We start from the raw sequence: 15,433 nt of genomic DNA, 5'->3' as shown, positions 1-15,433 counted from the left end.
CTTAAAGAAATTTTTCCCTGAACCTTTAGACAATTCTTAGTTAAAAATGTGAATACCAAGAGCATTCTTTTTAAATAAAATTTAATCTCACTCAGAAAGAACCATTGCACTCAGTTCATGTTAACACTGCTTAATTTGTGCAAGATCCCTTTGACATGAAGTTATCCTGCACACATCCTACTGTGATGAATGGGAACAGTATGAAAAGACCAAAAATAAAAAAAAAGCACATCCCTGGATCATTTCAATACATTTATAAAGTGCAGAGGAACATTCTGCTGAGAGATCTCTTGAATGAGTTAAGAAACCTTGAAATAAATTTGATGCATCGGCTATTTCAAGTGTAATTAAAGGAATTAAGTTCATATTCGTCTTCAGTCAAGCTCTTGGCTGGAAGAACTGTGTTACTGTGCAGTCCATGAAGTCTGTGGCCTGCTTTTCCCTCTCTCATCCCTTAAAACAAGTCTTCAGATGCATAAATTTTAGAATGGTAGAGGTTCACCCTTCCTTTTTATAGCTTGCCTTTGATACAAGGGAAGGCGCACTCTATTAAAAGGAGTGATCTGGCTGAGGAACTATGAGTGTTTATTTTCTTTCCTGTCTGGCAACTGTTTTCCAGGACAGTAATTTACAATTTGGCCTATATTAAAGAACAAAGTATGGGCTTGTCTGGTCTAGCCTGAATGTGCAAGGAAGACAAATCCTACCCATTTAGGAGAGGAAAGTAAACAAATCTAGAATATAACTTTTATCATTGAATGCATGTCCATTTAGGGTGTTTGTGTGTATGTATGTGTTTACTGCTATCTGGGCTAATTCAAATTTGCAAGTGTAGAAACCTGAAAGAATTCTGGCTCAGTAGAGGGATGGATGTGAACACACCGTCCCTGTCCTGCTTTTCCTTAATGGCACAGCAGCCAATTCCTTGCAAAACACTGGAATGGCAACCCTTACAATACAATACAATAGCAGAGTTGGAAGGGACCTTGGAGGTCTTCTAGTCCAACCCCCTGCCTAGGGCAGGAAACCTTATACCGTTTCAGACAGATGGCTAGCCAACATCTTCTTAAAGACTTGCAGTGTTGGGGCATTCACAACTTCTCGAGGCAAGTTGTTCCAATGATTAGGGGAAATCTGCCCTATTTCATGGTAAAGAGAAATGTCCCCTAGGCCCTGGGAAGGATCGCACAATGCCCGCCCCCCCATGTCAGTGGATAAAAAGGGGCAAAAGAGAAGTGACTCAATTTGGGCCTCATATCTCTTCTTTTGATCTGTTCCCACAATACTTGGCCCATCAAAGCATTTTATGCAAGAGCCAGAACCTGCCATTAATTTGTAAAGATTCATCTTTACAGATAGGGTTTCCAGCACGATAAACTGCAGGGCTTGTGTGATGGATGACCAAAAATGGAAGAAAAACCAGTTGAGGGCAAGGAAGGCTGGTCTGTGACAGGGGAACATGGTATCTACTTAACTGAAGCAAAACAAACATAGTTTTGTCATGTGCAAAAAGCATTTTTTTTCTAAAGTGAGGTTTGTGTTTATGTGTGCACAACTCATGCATTCCACACAAAACAGGGGCCTCATAAATTACAGTAGTTTTTGTGTCATTTTGCTGTTTCTCTTTGGGGGAAAAAATTGCAGGGAAACCACAGAGCTAAAATTACATATATCTATTGCAGTTGTAATTTCAAAACTACTCACCCTCCTGCAGCAGCAGCGTGGAGGCACGTCCTTCCAAATTTATCTGGGGTGTCTATATCAAAGCCTGCAGACAGCACGTGCTCATTACTAAACAAGGACACTATGCTATACTTTTGTCCTAGTTAAACCGCAAGAAACATTGCAGAGACAGAAAAATCAGTTAGTCAGGAAAAAAAAAATCAGAATGAAGACACAACTGTAGTCAGCAAGAGGTTGTTATGGAAACGGACAGCGGCTGTTCAAGCTTGGCCGCTACAGAAAAATTAAAAAAAAAGAACCATAAAGTCAAAAAGAATCTATTTTCACATCCACCCCATTGCTATTGAAGTATTTAAATCATGCAGCAGGCATTTCAGGAGGAGACTTTCAAGAGAAGTGACAGCAGGCATGAAGGCAGAGAGAGCTCTGTGTGGAAAATGAGGAAGTCACAAGAATTGCCTCAGCACGCATCAAAGAGAGTTTTTATTGACTAATGGCTTCAGATTTTGCACGGGAACAGGAAATAATCACTTTCTAGAAAAGGACGGATATTTTGTATGGAGAGCAGCACATTTTTCATTGCAGCCAGGACCTAATAAAATCCACAATTAAGGAGGGGGTGGATCATCTCTGTAAAATTGCAAAAAAAGGAGAAATGATTATCATTTCCCTTAAGGCAACAGATAGTGAATTCACAAGGATGTCGAATTGAGTTCTGTCTGTTCCTTTATCTGCATTATCCCCATCTCATTCCTTCACCAGATGTTGAGGGGGGGGGCTTCTGCCATAGAGAGATGGAGCAATGGAAAATGGCCATGGCCACGAATTGTTTGAAGTGACTAATAAAAAAAGAACTGAGCCTCACTTTAAGATGTTCTGCGGCTCTAAATTTAGATTTATCATTTGCTTAGTATAATGACGATGACAAAGATAACGAACTAAGAGATTAAAGAGACTCATCATAGGTCTCCCACACTTCTGCAATCATGTCCATCCAGAGAATACAACTGCTCTAATATTGGGCATTTGAAAATGCAATCAATGACTATCTTATTAAAAATGTCTAAAAAGGTACTTGTAAAAGCAGCTTCCATTATCATTCCTTTGCCGTATTGTACTGATTTTAGCATTAATGGACAAAATAACAGATGCTCCCTCTACAGAAAGGCATCTTGTAAGGATTAGAACTGATGGTAGATTTTGTCCAGTGAAGGACAAGGCCTAGTTGGTAGGCCAGAGCGAGGGACAGCTGTTTCACTAATTTTGGAGAGCAAATAGTTAAGCAATTGGAATAGCCCATATTATGGGAAACTGATATTTGAAAATCAAAGACTAGCATATTGCGCTTGGATAATGAAAACAGCCGCTAGTTCTGATGTCTCTCTTCTTGTTCAAATTGCACACAGCGACCCTGAGCATTGCTTGCTGTAAGTTTGGTTTTCCTATACAGTCGAATTAAATTGCCCTAATTTATGACATCAAAAATATTTATGAGACAAAAAAATAAATGTATGTAGCCTCCTTTAATCTAGTTTACTATTTATGTATTTCTATAGGACTGCAGAGTGCCACACACGTCAAAAATAAAAACCAAGTGATAATGAAATTAGAAATTCAACATAAGATTAAACTCTCAACAAAGGATATGGTAACAAAACAAGTGAAGGCTATAAAAGGGGACAACCTGATTGATTTCCTGTTTATACAATGCATTACATTTTTATCTTGTATCTGGGAATCAAAAAAGGAATAGCCTTACATATGTCTATTTTAAAAGAGATTCTATTGGCTTACTAATAAACAAGATTTGTTGAGAATTTTGGTTTATTAAAGATAAGAGTCAAGCAAGCTAGTACATATTTCACAGATATTCCTATCTTGAAACCCATAAGCCAGAATGGAAAAATAATCAGAAACATATCAGCCATAGTAAGCTTACCATTGGTGGTAAAATTTGCAAATCCTCTAACAAGCCAGAATTGTAAATACATTATGAGTATTTGCAGTTTGGGTTTGGATGTAAAGTTAACCTTATTTTGACTGACAGAAGCCATTGTCATTTGCTTGAGATAAGCAGAAGCAGCTGGGAATTTAGTAATTCCTGGTGGTGAGAAGAACTAAGAACCAAAATTCACACAAACCTGGTTTACATTCTGGCAAATTATTGAGAAAGAGCCAGCTTATTACCAGGTAACAAAAATCTCCTTTGATTCATAGAAAGGATTTAGGTTTAACAAAGGCTTGTTCAATATTGCAGCGGTGTTCCTCCACCCACAATCAAGACCTATAGATTTGGTCTCCACCTTGTCCCCCCCGCCTGCAGATTTTGCAAGGTTCTGCAGAAAGAACAGCAAATGACAAAAATCACTCCCTCTTTTCCTCCAGAAATCGTACAATATCCTATAACGGGCGCTCGAATTACCATTCTTTATGGTCATTAAAGAAGGGGACAGCATTCACCATGCTTTAAACACAGACAATGCGTAAAACAGGAGTGTATGTACAGTCAAATAGGAACACATAGATTTGCACATATAAGCATACAACAGCATGTGTTTGAAACAAAATGTAAGGCCTTGAGTTGCTAAGTATGCGGACATACGTTAGTGACACATTCACGAGGTTAGTTTTACATTCTGTTGCTTTTGCTTACCTGATGAAAGCAACTTCCTACAGCAGTCAGCATGCGCATTAAGTGCTGCCAAGTGTAAAGGAAACATGCGATGGATGCCACATCTGCAGAACAAACGAACCGATATAAACATTTCTTCAAATAAAGTTTGTAGACACCTCTCTCCGTATATGTCTCTCTTCTAAATCTATTTGCTATAGGGACATTTGGATTTATTTCAGAGTGATAAGATGGCAATATGTTTTCTAGTGATATATGGAAAAACTTTACAAATATTTCCTGCTTATTAAATAACAATCCCTTCCAGAACTAATTTGTAATCTCCGTCACACAAATATGTTATCAGACAGATTGTAAAAGTAAAGGAATAATCTACTGGGATTCATTGGAACATTATACAATGTCCAGGTTACGTCTTAAAAATTTCCTATCTGAATATAAATCAGTCAAATTTAATTATTTACTCCTTCATCCCCCTACACGTAATTATCTCAGATAACGCCCTTCGACTTTACTTCTTCAAGCATTATATTTGCAAATCTTCTGCTTCTGGATGCCAATCTGGAAGGACACAAAATGATCTTGACAAAGAACAATTCAAATGTTCATTTTAGGTCCCAGATATATTATCCAATCCTGACATTGACGTCTACCTAATGATTCCAAGCCGGATTCTCACTTCACTGGACATCTCAGGCACTGACAGAGGTGTTTTATTTGATCAACATACAGGTCATTGAAGCATGAAATAGAAATTTTGAGCGGATAACCTGGATTGCTGAAACCTTTTCTCTCACTGATGCTCATTTCTATCTTCAGCAGTTAGAAAAGTAATGGATTAAAATTCATACAGGAATAAGCCCAAAATATTGTAGATCGTATCCTTCTAAACCTTCTTTCTGTATCTAAACAAATAATAACCATTTATGGTATTTTTTAACCAGAAAGAAAATATAGCAATAGTTCTGAGTTGTACAATCCAATCATATTATAATATTAGGTATAGAAATGGTAAAAGTTGAAATATAAATTTTAATGTGTATTAATTATAACTGTAAACTATTTGTTGATCCTGTCTTGCTATGGACTTCAGTCAAAGCTATTGATGTCATACAGAATGAATGGGTTTAACAAATTAAAAAGGGTCCAGCAACCATTAATCCACCTTAAATATTTACAAAATATTATCAACTCATTGCTAAATAGGCCATCTTCCCAATCCAAAGTGATGATGCACTCTAAAATTAATGATATAATTTTACAATTTGAAATATTACTTCTTCAGCAACTTACTTGGCCGCATCAGCTCCGCTGGTTATTAAGGTATTAATCAAAAGTTCATGCCCGTATCTTGCAGCCACATGGAGGGGAGTGTTGCCATCCTTATCAACACAGTCAATTTCACCTCCTAGATATGTCATTTGAATATGAAAAAATTATGTAAGGTGCAATTTAATGGAAAAACTAACACATTATTTGCAAGGATTAGAGAATTTCACCTATCCAGCCAGTAGAAAATATAACACAACTGTATTTTCACTATTTGCAATATATCATTTGAGATAGAAATATGAAAACACTAGCAATGAATTTATATGGAATCACTATACCATATATTACTAATCAAGAAATTCTACACTATTATTAGATATAGTGCTATATATCCTGAAAGGGCAACCAAAGTGCATTATCATACAACTTTGATACTGGTACACAAAAACTGCTAACAAGCCTTAACAAACCCACACAAATAGAATACTTTATGACTTAATATGATGGCCTGATCACCATAACACATTAAGGCACGTTGGGCTCCCTGAACATCAGGTGTGGGTTTCTCGCCCTGTTCCAACCGGTTCGGTTGGAACGGGGCCGGCGGCATCCTCGTGCACGCGCGCAGTGCACGCATGCGTACTAGCGCCTGTGCGATGCTCCAGCTGCTCCTGGAGGATCGCGCAGGCGCTGTATGCGTTCTGCGCATGCGTGGAAGCGCAGAACTCGTCAAAACTGGGTAAGAAACGCGGGCGGGCGGGTGGATCCTTCGGCGTTCCCGGAAGTTACTTACTTCCGGGTTCGCCGACCAACCGGTTCGCAGGGACCGCTGCGAACCGCCTGAAACCCATCCCTGCTGAACATTATGAACTATTAAGTACTAAATTCCATCAGTGAAGGGCTTGACCAATTCACAAAGAAGAAAATAAGACAATTCTATCAGGTGAAAAGCTGTGGCATTTTAATTTCTCATACAATATCTTACTTAAATGAAACAAAATTATCAATTGAAATCAAGAGTGCCAAGACAAAAGGGGGAAAATAGTTTGAATCAATATGACAGGATGCCTGTCCAAATAAGAGTCACAGGTGAGATTAGGCTCAATTACAGCAAAAACCAAACTTGGCCTTCAAATACCTTCCTCAAGAGTTAGGTTGTATCTTTTCGAAGGTAGTGAAGAAGTTTATGTGAATCCAACTCAGCTTTTGCACAGAAGTTGTGCCTTAACCCCAGCCAAAAATATTTTTTATTGCAGCAAACATGAAGTATGCTCTTTTAGAATGTTTTCAGGGAGGTTGACAATTTTTGTGCATTTTGAACAACATGTTGCATATGCGTCCTGCATTTACATGTAGTACAAAATATTACCCTTAAATACTTGTAAATTTTCACCTGTTCAACTAAGTGCATATTTGGAATTCTTATGTGTTACAACATACATTATAAAGGAAGGACTTGTAAGACAGTAAGTTCAAAAGTGAATTTGAATCAATAAAAGTTTATATAACACGGATTCTGGTCCTAGCCATCTCCATTTTTACTTAGGCACGCACGCATTTTGCAGAAAACCAATCTAGAAGTTTCTCTAATTAATGTACCAGTATGTAAATCTGACAAATAAGTTAGCTCATCTGCAGAATTTCCCATGAATTTTTAGCCAACTGATATTGTCCAATGTATATTTTCTTTTCTTTTTGCTAACATTTTGCTAATGAAATTCAGAAATTCATTAATCTGCTTCTGGCTTGCTAGTATTTTTACTGCTTTGTCAGTTATACTTAAACTATAATGAGATTACTGTAGTTTTATTACACAATTTGGTTCCACATGAAACTGAAGAAAGATTTTGAGCAGGGAGCTGTAGGTCCCTACCATCCTCAATATTTTAATAATTAAAAATGTTACTAAAACTAAGAACAATATTTAGCCCCCATGGATTAGTATAAGAGCCTATTTTTTTTTCTTAAGGGTGTATTCAGACTTCTGATAACAGCAATCTATTCCTTCTCTGAATAGAACAGGATGATAAAAAGCTAAAGAGAATGAGAAAGAGAGAGAAATATTCTTCCACCCAGGGTGTTTGATGTACAGAGATGCGACGGGCTGAGGTGACCACCACAAGGAACACTACATTAAAGGTTACGAACTTTAGGTCAACCGTCCTCAGAGGTTCGAATGGTGCTCCTGTCATTGCTTGGAGAACCGTAGTGAGGCTTGTAGTGATGTCAGAAACCTGTGGACTACTGGGGGACGGAGATTCCCGGCACCCTTCAAAAACCTCTTAATTAACGGGACTTGGGAAAGTGGAAGGAGCCCCTCTCCCCGAATAATTGTGGAGAGGGCCACCACCTGTCTCCCGAGGGTGCCATGTGAGAGCCCCCTATCCAATCCATCTTGGAGGAACTCCAAGACATGCGGTACCGAAGCCTCCCAAGGATTTGCTCCAGAGACCCAGCACCACTCTGCAAAGACCCACCAGGTGGAATCATAAATCCTAGTGGTGGAACCCTTGCGTGAAGCCTCAAGTGTGGAGATCACGCTCTGTGAAAGCTGGGCGGCCCTTAGGCGCTCCCGCTCAATCTCCACACGGCTAGCTGCAGCCACTCTGGCTTGGGATGCACCAGGTTCCCCTGTCTGAGGTCCACATCCCTCCCTGGGATCCTCCACAGGTGTGACACTGACAGGCACATTAGGTCCGCAAACCATGCCCGTTGGGGCCAGTAGGGCACCACTAAGATGAGCTCCACCTTCTCTGATATCACTTTCTGAACAACCCCAGAGAGAAGGGAAAGGGGAGGGAAGGTGTAGAGCAGACCTTCCGGCCACGGAATCCGAAGCGTGTCGTCTCCCTCCATCCCCCAAGCCAGGAACCAAGAGAAGAACCGATCCACCTCAGCATTCTGCGGTGTGGCAAACAGGTCCTCCTCCGGATGGCCGAACATAGAGCAGATGGACTGGAACAGTTTTGGAGAAAGGTTCCATTCCCTGTGGTCGACCGTGGCCCAACTGAGCCAGTCGGCTTGATGGTTGTTCACTCCTGTGATGTGCTCTGCCCTGAGCAATTGAAGATGCCTCTCTGCCCAGGCGCCAAGTGCCATCGCCTTGGTTTGAAGAGCCCTGGAGTGTGTGCCGCCCTGTCGGTTGACATGGGCCTTTGCCGCCACATTGTCAGTCAGCACCAAGATGTCTCGATCCCGAACATGGTCCTTGAAGTGCTGCAATGCCAAGTGAATCGCTCACAGTTCCAGCCAATTTATATTGTGTTGGAGGGCCAACCAGGTCCAACGCCCCTGCGCCATCAGGGACCCCAAGAGAGCTCGCCACCCATACAAGCTGGCATCCGTTGTCAGGATGAGGCGCTCTGGCTCCCTGAACTCGCAGCCCTCGTGTAGCACTGGGGAGAGCCACCACCTCAATGACAGCTGCACCTGTGGTGTCACTGGAACCTTTTCCTCGGAATTGCTGGAGTTTGACCTCTGATGTGGCAGGAGACGCCACTGGAGCGGCCTCGCGTGTAGATGAGCCCAAGGCACCATGTCTATGCAAGAAATGAATTTCCCCAGCAAGCTGGAGAGCACTACTACAGGAACAAAACGTTGACTTCCAACTTGTCTAACTAAGGCTAACAAACTAACTTTACGGTCGTGGGACAGGAACACCTTCCCAAGCTTAGAGTCTATGATGGTCCCCAGGTGAGGAATCCTGGTGGCGGGAATGAGGGAACTCTTATCTAGGTTAACCAAAAAACCTAACTGCTGTAGTGTGGATACCACCAACGAAAGATCCTCCCTCGCCCGCTCAAACGATGCTGCTTGGATTAAGATGTCATCGAGAAAGCATTGGACCCTGACAGACCGCTCACAGAGGTAAGCCGCCACTGCCCTGACACCAAGCCAAACGGTAGGGCCCTATACTGGTAGTGGCTACCTATATAGGAGAACCTGAGATACTTACGATGGCCAGGGAAGATGTGGATATGAAGGTAAGCCTCCGTCAGGTCGACGGAGGCCATGAAGTCATTGCGCCTGACCCCTGCCAAGATGAATTTAAATGATTCATCTTGAATCTTCTATAGACTAAGTGAAAATTTAGCAGTTTAAGATCCAGGATCACCCTCCATCCCCCCGAACTCTTTGGAACAACAAAGAGGTTGGAATAGAAACCTGACCCCACTTGGTCCAGACGAACCGGTTCCACCGCCCTAATTTCTAGGAGGTGTCAGATCGCCTGCCTCATGAGAGATTGTTTATCTTTACTCTTGGCGACCGAAAATGGTTCGGCAGAATGGAGAGAAACTCTAGGCGCAGGCCAAATCTGATGGTATTCAGAACCCAGGCATCAGTGGTAATCTCAGCCCAGGCATCGGCAAACAGAAGGAGTCTGCCGCCTATGGGTGGGGTCGCTATTGAACTATCTGCCCCGGTGGTAGGGACGGCCACCTCCCCTCCGAAAGAGTCTCTTCCCCTGGGGTTGGAACCTAGGCCTATCCCTGGTGTAGTGCCTATCCGACTGCCTATCTGATCTCGGAAAATACCTGCTGTGCTGCGCCTCCTGATCTGACTGACGATAGGACTGCTTCCGAAAGTAAGGCACAGATTTTTGCTCTGACTTCTTTGCGGGCGTAGGCATGACCTTCCTTTTATTCTTGTCCTCAACGAGGATTGAGTCAAACAGGGTACCAAAAAAAGATTCCCCAGAATAAGGCGATGATGCCAGGTGCCACTTTGCCTTCTTCTCCGCTTGCCACCCCCTCAGCCACAGGAGACGTCGGGAGGTCACCGAGGCCGCCATTGCCCATGAGGCATACTTCATGGTATGTAGAGTGGCGTCCGCAGAGAAGTGAGCAACAGAAACCAGTTTGTTGAGATCTTGATGAGCACGGACCTCCTCAGGCAAAATCCTTTTCTGCATCTGTTGTAGCCAAAGGATAGCCGTGTGGCTGAAGAACGATGTAGAGGCAGCTGCCTTGATGGCCCACGCAGAAGACTGGAATGTTTTACGAAGGGTCAGCTCCGCCTTCTTGTCCTCGGCCTTCAAGTAATCAGCCACATCACCGGACACCACTGTTGACGTGGATGCCAATGCCACCACTGGAGGGTCCACTGTTGGCACCTGCAACACCTCAGAGAAACTAGGTTCCATGTTAAAGAACCTCCTATCACTGCTGCTGGGATTGGGAAATGTTCCTGGCTTTTCCCACTGCTTTTTAACTATCTCTAGGAACAACTTAGGGGCAGGGATGTCTTCCTTCGCTGGAGGGGGCTCTGAGAAAACTCGATCCTCCGACTTTTTCTCTGGACCACCCTCCTTGGCGCCCGACTTGGCACCCTCCATCTCACCCAGTTCCGTTGTGGCCCTTGGCACCCTCCATCTCACCCAGTTCCGTTGTGGCCCTTGCGCAACAGTGACTTGAACAAATCCCGAGGAAATAGACCAGAGAATGCTGATGCCTCAGGTTTTGAGGGATCCTCATCATTAGACATATCTACCTCTCTTTGAACCTGATCCCACACCATGGAACCCTTGCTAGCCAGAGAAGGAGCAACAGGCCGGCGCACCTCCAATGCCTAACCCTAATCCTAACCTTATAGAGAATATTCTCTCCTCCTTCTATCTAGTGGGTCTTTGACAATCTCTAGAAGGGTTGCTAATTTTTGCTCAGTTTCCATTGCTGTGGTTTGCTATTTTACCCTGCTGATGTCTTAATGAAGTATAGATTCTAGTTAAGTTCATTTTATTATTTATCTCCCTAGTCATTTCAGTTGTCTCTGACTACAAATAAAGAAATAAGTTACAATAACATTTAAATTGTTCTATTTTTCACTCTTACTTCTTTTGGGCTGTATTATCCGAAAGAAAGAAAATATACAACTGTTCATTTTCTAAAAAGATTAAAGATTGAAACTTGACAAAATTAGTAAAGATGCTTTAAAATGATACAATATTAAAAATACTAGCTTACCATTCTGAATGAGAGTTTGTGACCGTGTAAACCTCCCATGGACAGCTGTCATATGCAGGGGGCTTTTCCCGTCTTTACTCTGTCAAACAAAAACACAAACATAAGACAGATCACACCTATTGGTAGCGAAGTGCCTATTTCCTTTAAGGTGCTCTTGATGCCCCATGTTTAGACGTAAAATGGCAACATTGGACACTTCCTAAATACACAGAAAGAAGGATGTTTATCAATTAAAATAATATTCAAAGCATGTTAACATTTATGACTCGGTGAACTTCTAAGACTTTATAGAAAAGTTTTTAATTATAGAGTAAAGTTTTTTACACTGTGCTTGTCTCTTGATCAGGCCTTTGGGAACTGTTCAATAACTGGGTTCATGTTCTGAAAACATTTAAAAAATAGAGAACAGATGGGTAAGGAGCAGAGGTGGGTTCCTACCAGTTCGCACCTATTCGGTAGAACCGGTTCGTCAAATCTACCGAACCGGTTAGAAGAGGTTCCACCACTGGACCCGGAAAGCAGTCCACACCTACAGAAGAGGTTCCAAAAATTTTGGAAACCCACCACTGGCAAAGATCTTGTAACTTGACAGCTTAAAGACTTGCATGCTTCAATGCCAGAGTTTCTGAATAGCTACTTGGACCGACCTAAGTACTAATTCATAATTTCATATCCGGTCACATGGGTGGCAAGCCACTCCCACAAAGGAGGCCACACCCACAGAGTAGGTTCCAACAATTTTTGAAACCCACCCCTGGTAAGGAGAAATTAACATACTCTTCTAAGAAGAGACAGCATAGCAGTAGCCTAAGGACTCACATTTCCCCCACAAACCTTACTTTTTCTCCCCAACCAGGAGTGGGATTCTACCGGTTCAGACCACTCCGGGAGAACCGGTAGCTCCGACTATCAGCTGGGAGCGAACCGGTTCCTCCGACTTTGAAGAGGGCCTGCCCGCTCCTGTGTTATACTCACCTATATTTCCTTTTCCAGATCCCAGCTGACTGGCGCGATAGAGTGGATTGCCGTACCTCAGCTCTTTTCCTCGCCAGCAGTAATGCGGAAAGTGAGTTTTCTGTAAACTGCACGCACCCGCGCACACAGCAAACTGCTTGTTAAACCGGTAGGATCCCACCCCTGTCCCCAACTCTAAATTATCTAGTGATATTATAAAACAAAAAGATTCAGGAATGGTTGTCAACCTTCGAAGTAATATTGCAAGAAAAGATGGGGAGAAGAAACATATGCCTCCATTTTCAGGCTACAGTATTGTAGTTAGAAGTAATCCTGCTAAGGGATGGAGTGAGAAAGAAACATGCTTAATGATGGCAGTATTTAAGAGAAGCTGAACAGCCCTTGGTTTCAATACTTCACCTCTGAACCGTGTGAAGGACACTGCCTCATTTTTCTTTGTTCTCCATGTAAATCCATATCTATTTATTATTCGCCTATTAAATTTATTTTGCCCATCTTGCTGTCCAGAGCGACTTTAATGTAACAGTTATCCATTCCTAGCAATTTTTTGCACAGAAAGAATATGTCTGAATTAGAAAGTTAAAAATTCAATCATCATGATTTTATTTCTCCTTCAATAGCCTCCCATGCTGTTCAAAAAAGAAAAGTGCTCTGTATTTAACAGGCATGCCTCAAAGCTCAGCATTTAAATGTGTAGGTGTAACACACAACCTTCACTTACCTGATCTCCGTTCCATTTATCTGCTGTTTAAAGATGTAAGAAATGGAAATCAAAAGGAAGAGATGTGAAACCTATAATTTTACCTGAATGTTTACATCTGCCCCATTATTCACAAGTAGTTCCAGACAAAGGGCCCCGTGAGTTGAAGCAGCAGCAAAATGGAGGGGAGTGAATCCACTGTTATTAGGTTGATTGACGTTAGCTCCGTAGTCTATCAGCTCATTAGCCACAGAATCCTGCCCATTATAACAAGCTATATGAAGGGCAGTATTTCCATAGATGTTCATTTCATCAATCTGCAATAGCAAAAGACCACATGAAATCACTCACATTAAGGCATAAGTTTTGTCTAGCCCATGCCTCATTGTGTGTTGTTTCAATTGTTTTTTAATTAGTATATCAGAACCAGAGGTGGGTTCCTACCAGTTCGCACCTATTCGGTAGAACCGGTTCGTCAAATCTACCGAACCGGTTAGAAGAGGTTCCACCAGTGGACCCGGAAAGCAGGCCACACCTGCAGAAGAGGTTCCAAAATTTTTTGAAACCCACCACTGGTCCTTGGATATATTTATTCTATACTATCATGCTCATATTTATAAGACTCAGTGCCTCTGTGAAAGGTAAGGATGACTACTGCGTTTGTGGTGCAATCAGAACATTGCATGTTCTGAAGTTGTTTTAACGCAAACCAAAGATGCCTTTTAAGAAACAAGTTTACATCATATTCTTATGCATGCCAGTGCTGTGTGTGAGGTAATTTAAGGTGGTTCTGACAAGTGTTGTCGGCATCTTTATATCCGGTCACATGGGCAGCAAGCCACTCCCATCCAGTCACATGGGTGGCAAGCCACACCCACAGAGGAGGCCACACCCACAGAGTAGGTTCGAACAATTTTTGAAACCCACCACTGATCAGAACATAAAATACAAATAATGGGAAACTGAGGAGGGAAAAGGGAAGAGGTGAGAGTATGGGGTAGAAGAGGAAAAGGAAAAAAAAAGTGTTGACTTCCTTCTCTTTTTAGCACACTAGAAGAGAACATTGCGTGTTGACTTAGCTAGAGATTTGCAACACAGGGTTTGTTATTAATTAACAAAATATAATCTGACTATTATAACTATAAAATACTAACTATGCCATAGGGTTTGTGTGAAAGGAAAAGAGGTTCTAGTAAGGATAAAATGGTCCTTAATATTTCAAATAGAATGTAATGCATTTCTTCAAGAAGAATTGTATTACACAACAAAACATCTAAATATCACATGACTACATAAAACATACAAAAAATAATAATTTAAACTTAATTATTCCCCTCCTGTGGCTACAAAATTTAATCATTCAATTTAATGAAGAAAGCAAAAAAAAAAAACTTATGCCCTCCAAAAGGGTGTGTGCTCCTGAACTTATTCTTATGATATTGATATCAAACTCTGAGGTTAGGAGAACTATTATCCAACAAACGAAATAGTGGAAATGTGACCATTCATTTAAAGCAGGTCTGGAAGAAGCTCAATGAGATTATTTTGATTTGGATTTAAGCGGGGGACTTAATACAAACTTGCAAAACTATGGACCCAGTTCTAAAAACATACTTTATAGTATGAAGAATATAAACTTTTGACTTTTTAAAGCACAATCCTGGGAAAAGATGATGTCACTTAAAGAGAGACAGATATTGTACTGCATTTCCACTCTATTCCAACTGTATGAACTTTGTTCCAAAGGAAATATGGCTGGTTCCCATGTAGTCTTCTTTATGCAATATTTAAGACAGCATCGGAATTTTTGCTCTAGCATTTATAGGATAATCCCAGGGCCTAACTGCATTTTAAAATAAAAAAGAACCTTAATTGTTATTGTTTTAAGGTATCTTGGTTTGATCTTTGATGGCTTTATTTAATGTTATCTTATTGTTCTGCAAGTTACATAACGGGCCAGCAGAGCTCGAGTAATTCTTGACTAATTGTTTGAAATAATGGCACCAAAATCAAAGTCGGGGAGACGTCCTTTTAGCAATACACCTCATGCATTTGGCATGAAGTCGCAGCCTTTACCTTCTACGCCCCCTACTGGAGATTTGCTAACGAAAGAATTTCTTTTTGAGACACTTAGAGAATTCAGAGAGGAGATAAAGCAACTTATTACAGACTTTTGTGACAAGTTTGACACTAAGATTGCTAATACAA

General features: G+C 41.4%; 1 protein-coding gene across 9 annotated transcripts in view; it reads right to left on the bottom strand.

Annotated features, from left to right (window-relative positions):
- ANKRD44 (ankyrin repeat domain 44) overlaps window positions 1–15,433 on the bottom strand; it is a 183,399-nt gene that overhangs the window by 54,356 nt on the left and 113,610 nt on the right. For 5 of the 9 annotated variants that reach the window (XM_032210432.1, XM_032210464.1, XM_032210492.1 and 2 more), the window contains exons 8-12: window positions 13,330–13,542; window positions 11,551–11,629; window positions 5,609–5,723; window positions 4,337–4,419; window positions 1,705–1,822 (exon numbers count right to left, since the gene is read on the bottom strand). In XM_032210432.1, coding sequence (XP_032066323.1) covers window positions 1,705–1,822; window positions 4,337–4,419; window positions 5,609–5,723; window positions 11,551–11,629; window positions 13,330–13,542 — 608 coding nt within the window. The remainder of the gene's footprint in view (window positions 1–1,704; window positions 1,823–4,336; window positions 4,420–5,608; window positions 5,724–11,550; window positions 11,630–13,329; window positions 13,543–15,433) is intronic. The other 4 variants (XM_032210438.1, XM_032210473.1, XM_032210457.1 and 1 more) reach the window with 1 other exon arrangement.

The sequence above is a fragment of the Thamnophis elegans genome, chromosome 1 (assembly GCF_009769535.1).
Source record: "Thamnophis elegans isolate rThaEle1 chromosome 1, rThaEle1.pri, whole genome shotgun sequence".
Lineage (NCBI taxonomy): Eukaryota > Metazoa > Chordata > Lepidosauria > Squamata > Colubridae > Thamnophis > Thamnophis elegans.
The sequence above is the reverse complement of the archived record's forward strand: the minus strand, read 5'-3'. Positions and strand labels throughout refer to the sequence as shown.